At 45.8% G+C, this 11863-nt stretch overlaps 1 protein-coding gene across 3 annotated transcripts in view; it reads left to right on the top strand.

Annotated features, from left to right (window-relative positions):
* The window catches only part of GON4L (gon-4 like), a 45440-nt gene that overhangs the window by 1067 nt on the left and 32510 nt on the right, over window positions 1-11863 (top strand). Inside the window, exons 2-9 of one of the 3 annotated variants that reach the window (XM_061605975.1) lie at window positions 2269-2393; window positions 2535-2774; window positions 3738-3869; window positions 4674-4858; window positions 5390-5464; window positions 5612-5662; window positions 7241-7291; window positions 11401-11496. In XM_061605975.1, coding sequence (XP_061461959.1) covers window positions 2309-2393; window positions 2535-2774; window positions 3738-3869; window positions 4674-4858; window positions 5390-5464; window positions 5612-5662; window positions 7241-7291; window positions 11401-11496 — 915 coding nt within the window. In that variant the 5' untranslated portion in view covers window positions 2269-2308. Of the gene's footprint in view, window positions 1-2268; window positions 2775-3737; window positions 3870-4673; window positions 4859-5389; window positions 5465-5611; window positions 5663-7240; window positions 7292-11400; window positions 11497-11863 lie in introns of all 3 variants that reach the window. The other 2 variants (XM_061605976.1, XM_061605974.1) reach the window with 2 other exon arrangements.

The raw sequence follows: 11863 nt of genomic DNA, 5'->3' as shown, positions 1-11863 counted from the left end.
CATAGTGAAAAGACTATAGCTACTCCCATCATCCCTGCCTATAGGCTAAGCTGCCTGGGGACGATGGGAGTTGAGGGCCAAAAGCTGAAGAATGCTACCACAGATGGTTAAATCACAACAAGTAGCACAAGGAAGGATGCATAGCATCCGGTTAAGGTCTACTTGGAGTAGACTCATTGAAATTAATGAAACTAAGTTAGATATGTCCATTAACTACACTGGTTCTACTCCTGAGTAATGGCTCCATTCTCCTTTCACTGTTGGAGGCACCATGCCTTTGAATCACAGGCAAGGAGAGTGATGTTGCCCTTTGGTCTTGCTTTCCATAAGCATCCAGTTGGCCACAGTGAGAACAGGATGCTGGACTAGGATGGGCCATTGGCCTGATCCAGCAGCCAAGCTGTTCTGATGTTCTAAGGTTAAGAGCCAACTAATCTGTCCAAAGCCGCGGGAGCTGGAACCTCATGCTGGTAAACAGGCATTTCAGCATGAAGTCAGAGGGACCATGGCTCAGGCAATAGCCCACTCCTGACCTGGAAATACTTAATGTCAATTCTGGCTTTAAAATGAGCTTTGAAAACCTGCTTGTGCCGTTTAATTGATATGCTTTTTATCTTGGGGCAGTATCTTCATCAGGCATTGGTGTTGTGTTTTGCTGTTGTTGTTTTTTTATCATTAATTTTTATTCAAATTTTCAAAGACAAAAAACAAAACAAAACAAAAATAATTAAACAATAAAATAAAATGTTGGCTTCCGATTTGTCGCAGATCAGTTATAGGTCTACAATATATAACAATCCTGTCTCTTAAATTATATTATAAAATCACTTTCCTCCAGTAGTTATCTTAATTAATCATCAGTGTTTTGCTGTTGTTGAGGAGCAGTACTGGGCCCACTAGGCATTCGCTCCTTCCCAAGGCGCTCACGCTCTCCTGACAATGCTGTCTCCCAGAGGCCTCTCCTCCCTGGTTCTTTTCCTGGCTGCTGTGCCAAATGATGCCCCAGCTTGAGGCCACTGGTATCCTTGCCTCCTCTACCACATTGGCTGCTGGGTGTTGGGATTCTGAGATGATACACCTGCTGGGCAGGGCATGCTGAGGGGGACAGCTCTCCATGCCCCCACCTTTACCCATCAAATAATAAGATAATTCTTTGTTCTTATCTTGTATAAACTTATTTATTTATTACATTTTTACCCTACTTTTCCTGCAAGGAGCTCAAGGTGGCGTACATGGTTCTCCCTCTTCATTTTATCCTCACGACAGCCCTGTGAGGTAGGTTAGGCTGAGAGGCTGATTGGCCCCAAGGGTCACCCAGCGAACTTCATGGACGAGTGGGGCATTTCAGCTGTGGTCTCCCAAGTCCTTTTCCAATGCTCTAACCACTACATCAGTAGCTCCTAAGTTTTTCCGTCCACAGTCCACTTGAAAATTGCTGATGGTCTTGGCAGACTGCTTCATTATTATTTTTTCCTGCTCATTGTGGCAGTCGCAATGCACTGTGCTGCACAGTTTTTGAATTGTGTTTTTATTGCTTCTTTCGTTTCTTATATTGCCTTTTATTGCATTACGATTGGCATTCCGCAGAATTCAAATTGTAATGCAATAAAATACAATAGAAGAGATAAAATAGGCAATAAACATACAGTTAAAAATCAACATGAGTATTTAATGCAGACATGCTGTGGAGCACCTGAATGCAGTTCACGGACCACTGTTGTCCACGGGCCACAGTTTGGGAACCCCTGCAATACACCACACAGGCTCTTGAAGTTATGAGCCACTTTGAGCATGGTTTACCATGGGAAAGTGGCATACAAATGATGGGCATGCGGAATAGCTGTTTTCGAAGTGTTTTACTGGTGGCTTTGATAATTTTAAAGATTGCTTGGCTTTCCAGATGGGGAATTATTATATGCCAGGTGTGGTGAACTTTTGGTCCTGCAGATGTTGCTGAAGTACAGCACCCATCTTCCCTGGCCATTGGCAATCCTTGCTGGGGCAGATGGAAGTTGTAGTTCAGCGACATGTGGAGGGCCAAAGGTTCTTTGCATCTGCAATATGCAAAGGATAGGAACTGTGTCTCTAGAAAAGAGAAGTGGCGAGAGCTCTTTCGGCAGAGGTGTAACCTGAGTGCATCCCAATAGGTAACCGGGCTGCCGTGTTCTGAACCAGCTGAAATTTCCAAACAGTCTTCAAAGGCAGCCCCACATACAATGCATTGCCGTAATCTAATCTCCTATAGGTTCACACCCTTTGTCTTTGCAGAGTGACATCAGGAGAGCTTAGTTGGGATGTCTCTCCAAAGATGCTGCCATGTAAGAAGAGGAAAGCCATTACGGCGGATCCGGAGGAGGACGCACAGACCATTCCAATGGAGACTTCTCCCGCAGGTGGGATTAGCCAGCTGTGCAGCCTGGTGCTGCAGGGTGAGGGTCAGGACACTGCAGCTTTGACTGAAGGGAGGGGTCTCCGCAGTCTGCCTGCAGACACACCCGTCTGTTCATCTTCCCCTACTATGCCAACTACTGCAGGGGGCTTGTCTTTCTTGGGAGATGCCGGAGGTGAAGCTGGAAAGAGAGTTGCCGCTTCATCCAGAGATACAGCACAGAAAGGCTGGCGGGAACTGTCAGAGGCCTCTTTGCGAGGTGGGGAGATTTCGGCTAAGATGGAGTCAGATTTTTCCCTGGAGCGAGGCAGAGAGAGTCGGGATGTAAATGAGTCTCTGCCACCTGAGCTGCTTGCAGATAAGGAGCAGAAACTGCGCTCTGAAGGTAAACTAGCGGTGTGAGCCAAGGGCAAAATGCTGTAGAAATAACCCAAACAGATTTGTACGTAATCTATTTGTATTTCGTCTTCAGCCATTGCAGTAAGTTGGGAAAAAAGTCTTAAAAGCAGGGCTGGCTCCAGGTTTTCAGGGGCCCTTGAGGGAGAGATCCCCCCCGCCCCGTGGCTGTATTTGGATGTAACGCTGTATGACCCCATCTGCACTATGCATTTAAAGTGTTATGATACCACTGTAAACAGCCATGGCTTGCCCCAAAGAATTCTGGGAACTGTAGTTTAATAAGGGTGCTGAGAGTTGTTAGGAGACCCCCTATTCCCCCCTCACAGACCTACAGTTCCCAGAGTTGGGAAGATGGATTGATTGTTAAACCATTTTGGGATTGGAAGTTCTGTGAGGGGAATAGGTGGATCTCCTAACAACTCTCAGCTCCCTTAGCAAACTACAGTTCCCAGGATTCTTTGGGGGAAGCCATGACTGTCTGAAGTGGCATAATGGTGCTTTAAATGTATGGTGTGAATGTGGCCAAAGTGTCCGAATTCTGTTTTAGCTCCCCCCATCTACTCTGAATGGCTTTTTCCTTTTTTTTTTTTTTTTTAGGGGGATGTCTTCCCCTTCCAGCAGCAATGGGGATTTTCTGGCATGATATAAATGGATGATGGTTGTTTAAAATGACATCCCAACATAAAACCAATGTCACCTTACAATAATTGGTTTTGAGTTTCAGTGTTTCAAATAAAATACCATACAGAACAAAATTACAATGTGCCATGTGTAATTCAGTAGTGTGAGAGCATTGGTCAGGGGTCTGATTACTTTTGCAAGGCACTGTATGTAACCAGACCATGTTATGATTTAAATATAACATTGTAATTAGGGAATTTTATGTAAATACATATTTTAAATAAGTAGAAGTAGGAATTCACAGCATCTCCAATCTGTTGCTTCTAAGATGGCAGCGTTTCTCCGAAGTCGGAGCCTGCGTGGGAGGCGGGATATCCTCTTCCAAAGGCTGCCCAGGATGCTGAATTGTTCCATGAAGTCAAAGAGGAAGTAGAGGAGGCAGGGCTGTTCATCCCCATGGGTGAGTATTGCATGCTTGTACAGCGGAGCCTGGAGCTGAGTTGCGACAGGGCCATCTTTTTAAAAGTTGTGGGCCGTTCTTTGCTCCCAGCTGTGGGGCAGAGGGGCAAGCAAATATCGAAAGCCTGAGGGATCCTTTGTGGTTCTTTGATGAATAGCAGGGATGGGGGAACCTGTGGCCCTCCAAGATGTTGTTGGACTCGCAAGTTCCATCAGCCCTAGCCAGCATGGCCAGTGGTCAGGGGTGATGGGAAATGGGGGTTGAACAAGATCTGGAGTGCGAGCAGTTCCCTAATCCATCGTATACAGCTACAGGCACTGATTGGTGGAGAGGTGACATATACATTTCAAAATTACTACTACTACTACTAAGTCTCCCTTTCACAGTAGTCACATGCAGGAGTGACTCTAAGAACACAAGGAGAGGGTGGCTGCTGGATGGGGTCAAAGGGGGCCCATCTCATCCTTCACCCTGTTCTCACAGTGGCCACCCAGATGCCGATGGGAAGTCTACCGACAGGAGCGGGATGCAACAGCAGCCCTCCCTACTTGCGATTCCCGTTTGAAACAGCTAGCACGGAAATCAGCTTCTGCTAGTTTGTGTCATTACATTTTTTATCGTGGCTCTTCCTCTAAGGAGCTCAGATTCTGCCCTCCCCCATTTTATCCTCACAACAACCCTGTGCGGTAGGTTTGGCCTAAGGTCACCTGGTAAACTTTGCGGCCGAGCAGGGATCCAGAGGCAGCTGTTTACTGACTCCTGTGATTTGTTATTGTGCCTGTTCCCCCTCCCCTCCCCCCGAAGAGCGAGAAGGAGGGAAGAGAAAGAGGAGGAAAGCCACTAAACGGAAGCGGGAAGGGAAGTGCCCGGAGGAGGAGGAAGGGCCCTTGGCTTGCGACCTCAAACTGGATGACACCCTAGACCGGACTTTGGAAGATGGGGCGAAGCAACACAACCTGACAGCTGTCAATGTCCGAAACATCCTCCATGTGAGTGTGGATGTGGGGTGTGTGTGGAGGGATGGAGACAAAATGTCCGGTGAGGGTTTCGTTGTTGTAAGACAGAGCCTTGCCAATAGAGGAAATGCATCTGCTTAGCATCCCCCCGCTTCCAGCAGAGAGACAGAAAGAGAAAAGGGTTTATGCACATGCTTTGCTTTTCCAAGGGATCTGAGTAAAAGTTGCGTCTAGTAAGCCTAATCGGAGCTTTCCAAAGCACACAGAGAGCTGGAAGAGGCTGTGGGAAAGAGTGTCACTTTCCCAACTTCCTCTTCCTTCAGCTTTATATGCTTCTCAAGGGAGGTGAGCACTTCATAACCAAAAGGGCATTGAGCTTGGGTGGGTGGGGGAGATGAGAGGCTTTGTGGTAGACCTCAGGAGCACCACTGTGCTCCACAGGTGCCATCCTGGCAAGCCCTGATTTGTTGCCTCAGTCCAGGTTATCTTGCTGTTAAGGACTGACTTTGCTCCATGCCGGGACGAAACAAGCCGAAAGGTTTCTTGTTCTTTTTGTCACTGCAGGAAGTGATCACAAACGAGCACGTTGTGGCCATGATGAAAGCTGCTATCAGTGAGACAGAGGACATCCCCATGTTTGTAAGTCCTTCCCTCATCAAAAAATTGATTCCCCTCCCCTCCCGCCTCCTAGAAGAAGGGCGTGCATATAAAGAAAAAGATCAGCTGGTTAAACTTTTGTATAATTTTTAATGGAACTATGGGTGCGTTCTCTCTCTCCCACAACAGGAGCCAAAAATGACTCGCTCCAAACTGAAGGAAGTGGTGGAGAAAGGAGTGGTGAGTTGGTGTGCATTGAATTCATTATTAGAAAATTTACGTCCTGCCTCTCTGTAGCCATAACAATATTCAAGGCGGCTTACAATGGTTTAAAAACATAACCCCCCCCCCCAAAAAAAAGTCTGTCAAACACTGAGCAGTAAAACACAGTTTATATACTGCTTGATTGTAAGTAGAACCTCTGTTAAAAAAAATCCCTCAAGCCGTAACTGAAGTTCATTGATTTCAGTGAGTCTACTCTGAGTTGGAGTTAGTTGGACGCGCACCCCCCAAAAAACAAACAAACGAGTAAGCATAGGAAGCCTCCAGTTTATAAATCAAGGGACTGAGGCATCAACACCAATCAACCCAGCAGATCATATTTCTCAAACGTAGGGGCTGTGTGGAACCCCCAGCAGGCTGAAAAAGAATATCTGGGTGAACAGTTTGTGTTGAAGCTTTAAATTTGCCAGGTTTTCGTCTACAAGAAGCAGGTTATGCAAATCGGGAGTGCAGCCTTGCAAATAAGTCTTCAGAAGTTACTAGCTTGCAGTTTTATTTATTTTTATTGCTAGCCTGTCGGGGGCTGGCAGAAGAAGGTTGCTCTGCCCCTCCTGCAGCAGATTCCCACATTTCAGTGCGGGATGAAGAGGAGTAGTAGGGTGGTCTATTCCTTCTCTGTCAGCCTGCTCACTCGCCTGCATGGAATTTCTCCTCACCAGGGGCTGCAAGACCAGTGCTTAAATCAGGGATGGGGAACCTGTGGCCTTCCAGATGTTGCTGGACTCCCATCATCAACTCTAACCATTGGCTTTGCTGGCTGGGGCTGATGGGAGTTATAGTCCTCCACCATGTCCAGGGCTGGGGCTCCCCATCCTTGCTTTACATCTTTGTAAGTGCTTTTAATATGTGGTCCCTGGTTGGCTGGGACATGTGTCTAGGACAGGGATGGGGAACCTGTGGCCTTACAGATGTTGCTGGACTCCCATCATCATCCCTGACCGTTGGCTTTGCTGGCTCAGGTTGATGGGAGTTGTACCAACAACATTTGGAGGGCTGTAGGTCCCCATTCCTGGCTTAAATTCAAGGCCCATGGTAGTTGGAAGAGAATCAAGGGATTCTCATCTCTTGGTCAGAAGTTGCTTGTCAGTGGGACCCCTTTCTCTCCTGCAAAAGTGGTTTACTGTACAGTAAAGTCTCATTGCTGCAACTTTCATTCCAGCACAAACTGTGTATGGATTTGGCCTGGGGGAGAGTTCTAGTTGTTAACCCACTTAATCTGATCCTAACTCCTTGCCCAATGAGAGGTTAATTCAATGGAGGATATCTTTAATATTCTGGGTTATATCTCATGCTAGTCCTACTCAGAGTAGACCCACTGGAAAAAAACAATATGACTAACTTAGGTTTATTAAATTCAGTAGGTCCACTTTAAGTGAAACTTAGTTGGATCCCACCCTGTTTCCCTCATTCCTCAAATCTCTTTGGAGCTTTCGGAGAGGAGGAGAGGGTTGTGAATAGATAACATGGGGCATCCGTCATAAACTATTACGTTGGCATTTACGACAGGTGCTGATAAATTTGGTTTTCATCCCTCAGGTCATCCCAACGTGGAATATTTCTCCAATCAAAAAGGCGAACGAAATCAAGGTTACTATCTGGCAGGGTTGTGGGTGCTACTGTCGATATCCTGTGAAGACTTTCCCCACACCTTTGGGGGCGACGTCTGTGCTGTGTGTTGCCTCCTTAGTCCTCATCAGGGCCATTTTTGTCATTTGGATTTTATTCATTTGCTATGGGTTGTAGCCTGGTAAGGCCTACATAGAGTAGACCCATTGAAATTGATAGGAACCTAGGAAGCTGCCTTGCACTGAGTAAGAAGACCCTTGGTTCATCTAGCTCTATATTGTCCACACGGACTGGCAGCAGCTCTCTAGGGTTTCAGGTGGGGGACATTCACAGTCCTGCCTGGAGATGCCATTGGAGATGCCATTGTATTATTGTATTTATATATTCTCTGATTGTTTTATTATTATGTACACCGCCCAGAGAGCCCTTGGGCTTAGGGCGGTATATAAATTAAATTAAATAAATAAAATTAAATTAAATAAATAAATTGGGGATTGAATCTTCTGCATACAAAGCAAGTCCTCTACCACTGAGTTGCGTCCCTCATGACTAACTTTAGTCTGTTGATTTCAGTGAGTCAGAGTAGAGTAGGAAACAGCCCTATGGGGTTGTATTCAGTGTTAGTCCTATATAAATAATAAATAAATAATAGATAGATAGATAGATAGATAGATAGATAGATAGATAGATAGATAGATATAATAATAATAAATAAAATTTTATTTATCAGACGCCCACCTGTCCGACCGAACGGACACTCTGGGCGACGTACAATATAAAATACAATCTTAACATATACATAATCATCATAATATTAATATCATAACATCTCATCTAACAGACCATCCTACGCTAATACAGTATAAAATCTAGCCCACCCCAGAGATCCCATAGGCCTGCCTAAAGAGCCAGGTCTTCAAGGCTCGGCGAAAAGTCAACAGGGAGGGGGCATGCCGAAGGTCAAAGGGAAGTAAGTTCCAGAGGGTGGGGGCTACGATCGAAAAAGCCCTCTCCCTGGTCCACACCAACCTAGCTGTCTTCGTCGGTGGGACCGAGAGAAGGTCCTGCAAGGCTGATCTTGTTTGGCGGCATATTTTGTGATACTGGAGGCGTTCCTTCAGATAAACTGGGCCGGAACCGTATAGGGTTTTAAAGGTTAAAACCAACACCTTGAATTGGGCCCGGTATACAACTGGCAACCAGTGTAGTTCAATCAACACTGGGGTGATAAGATCGTGGCGGCGGGTCTGCTTTATTAAGCGCGCCGCCGCATTTTCTACCAGCTGGAGTTTCCGGACCGTCTTCAAGGGTAACCCCACGTAGAGCGCATTACAGTAGTCTAATCGAGAGGAGATCAGGGTATGTATCACTCGTGGGAGCAGATGTATGGGAAGATAGGGTTGCAGTCTCTGTACTAGATGAAGTTGGTACCAGGCTGCCCGGCTCACTGCAGAAACCTGAGCCTCCATAGACAGCTGGGAGTCCAAGATGACCCCGAGATTGCGGACCTGGTCCTTCAGGGGCAAACTCACCCCATTAAGTATCAGGTCAAAATCACCCAACCTTCTCTTGTCCCCCACCAGTAACACCTCGGTCTTATCGGGGTTCAGCTTCAGCCTGTTCTCTCCCATCCATCCACTTACGGACTCCAGGCACTTGGACAAGGTATCCACAGCCAGCTCTGGTGAAGATTTAAATGAGAGATAGAGCTGCGTGTCATCCGCATATTGATAGCACTGCAGCCCCAAACTCCTGATGATGGCTCCCAGCGGTTTCATATAAATGTTAAATAGCATGGGGGAGAGGATAGAACCCTGTGGCACACCACAGTTGAGGGGCCAAGGGTCTGAAACCTCATCCCCCAACACTACCCGTTGATATCTACCAGAGAGATAGGAACGGAACCACTGTAAAACAGTGCCTCCTATTCCCAATCCCTCCAGGCGATTCAACAGGATACCGTTAGAGTAGACCCACTGAAATTAATAGACACAACTAACTTAGGTTCATTATTTTCCAATGGGTCTGCTTGTGAGAAGGACTTGGTTGGCTACAAGCCTATGTCTATATTTTCCTGTTCAAATATATTCTCAGAAGTACCTTTTCAAATCTAGAACTTGACTTTGTTCGCCTGTCTTCCCTGGATCCCTTTGGATTGAGACGTATTTGGTAGACCAGCTGTCCCCAACCCAGAATTGGGAGGCCAAAAGTTTTGGACTCCCAGTTTCCATCAGCCCCAGCCAGCATGGCAGATGGTCAGGAATCGTGGGAGTTACTGTCTTCATTTGTTCATTAAATTTATATCCCAGAAGGAGCCCAGGGCAGCAAACAAATGGCCAAACACTAAAAAAAAAGATCTATAAAACATATTAAAAACAAAACATTTTAAAACATCTTAAACACAAGACATGTTTTAGAAAACTTTTTTAAAAAAAGAAACACATTTAAAAACATCTGAAAAACAATTCCAGCACAGATGTGGACTGGGATAAGGTCTATACGTTCAAAAGACTTGTTGAAAGAGGAAGCTCTTCAGCAGGCACCGAAAAGACAACAGAGTCAGCACCTGTCTAACATTTAACGGGAGGAAATTCCTAAGGGTCAGTGCCACAACATTAAAGGTCCGCTTCCTCTGTTGTGCGGAACCGACCTCCTGATGGGATGGTACCTGCAGGAGGCCCTCACCTCCTGAGCGCAGTGATGGACTGGGTGTATATAGAAAGGCTGAGATGATCTTTCAGGTATCCTGGTCCCAAGCTGCATAGAGCTTTATATAGTTGGAGTCAAACAACATCTGCAGGATACCAGGCTGAGATACATGCAACAGGAGTTTGCGTCTCAGTTTCAGGGCTACTAATTCCAGATGCTTTGATTAGACCAGTGGGGTTCCCAATCCCCCCCCCAGACATTTTGAAAATTGCCGATGGTCTTGGAGGATCACGTACCGACTTTGCAGGATACGATGCCAGTTGCAGCCGTTATAATGCACTGTGCTAGACACTGATTGGCTTTTAATGGTAGTTTTATTGCTGCTGTTATTTCTTGTCGAATTTTATTGTATTGCCATTTGCATGCCACAGAATTTTATCGGAACCAATAAAAATACAATGAAAAATCAAGATGCATATTTAATGTGGACATGCTGCAGGCCACCTGAATGAAGCTGGTGGACTTCTGGTGGACCATGGACCACAAGTTTGGGAAGCTCTGGACTAGAACGTTTATTTGCTATTTATTTATGTAAACATTCCTCTCTCTCCCTGCTAGTGCTAATGCACCACTCAGGGCAGCTTGCACCAACTTAAATGCACAACACCTAAAGCTACTTAAATAACTTGGCAGGCATTTGTTTTCATTCTTCAGTTTCATGTTCTGTTTTTTAAACAAGACCTTTCTGGTAGATTTATTAGGCACTGGCAGGGAGGATTGGGACTTGGGATTGTATGCAGCTAAATCCTATTCGGAGTTAGACCCGTTGAAATAACGGATTTAAGTTAGCCATGGCCATTGATTTCAGTGGGTCTACTTTGAGTAGGACTTAGTTGGAGACAAGCTTTGATGAATAGGAAGAATGGCTGCTAGGGCTCTATCTCTTATTTCTCAACTCCCTTCCCCCACAAATCATGAGGACTAGAAACTATTTTTTATTTTAAAAATCTGATAAAAGTCAAGAGCTGTGGGATTTTGCCAGCGCTTCCTAGATAGTGTGTGGTCTCCAGCTAAGTCTTACTTAGAGGAGACCCATTGAAACTAATGGACCTAAGTTAGTCACGCTGATTGATTTCAATGGGTCTACTCTGAGTAGGACTGGCAACCCTCTATGAGGCTATGTGTGCTTTGCTTCCCCTGATACAATCTGCAACTTGGTTTTTGGACACAGAGAACCTTGAAGGGGGAAACAGAGGAGCAACAGCACTGTTGTGTTGTTGTAAGACTAGTGTGCACACACCCAGAGATATTTTCCTCCTTTCACATCAGAAACAACGAACCTGCTTTGTGTTTGCCCTTCCTCGGTTTTTTTCTTCAATTCCCCCCCCCCCCGGCTTTTTTCCCCTTGTTCGTTCCCTCAAACTTTCATTTTGCAATTCTCATTTTCTTCTCCTGGTATATCTTATGTCTCCCTCCTGCAGCCCCCTCAGTTCGTGGACATTCCCCTCGAGGAAGATGATTCCTCTGACGAAGAGTACCAGCCGGAGGAGGAGGAAGAGGATGAGACAGCAGAGGAGGTAGGTTTGCTTATTTATAACACTTAGATAACTGCTTAATCACTTCCGTTTCTCAGTGGTGTACATAAAAGCAAGCCGCGAATAAAATAAACGACAGAACAATAAAATCATCATAAAACCAAACATGACCTTAAAATGCCTGCTGGGACAAGAAAGTTTTAGTAATATGCCTGAAGTTCAACAAGGAGGGTGCCTGCCTAATCTGAGTTGGGAGGGAGTTCCACAGGCTCGGGCCTGGCTGCACTGAAAGCACAGCTTCTACTAGTTACGAGCCATGCATGTGAGCCATGGGGGACCATCAGCAAAGGCTTCCCCCAAAGATCTCAGTGGTTGGCCTGGGATGTAAGGAATCAAAGGGTCTATAATG

The sequence above is a fragment of the Rhineura floridana genome, chromosome 22 (genome assembly GCF_030035675.1).
Source record: "Rhineura floridana isolate rRhiFlo1 chromosome 22, rRhiFlo1.hap2, whole genome shotgun sequence".
Classification (NCBI taxonomy): domain Eukaryota; kingdom Metazoa; phylum Chordata; class Lepidosauria; order Squamata; family Rhineuridae; genus Rhineura; species Rhineura floridana.
The sequence above is the reverse complement of the archived record's forward strand: the minus strand, read 5'-3'. Positions and strand labels throughout refer to the sequence as shown.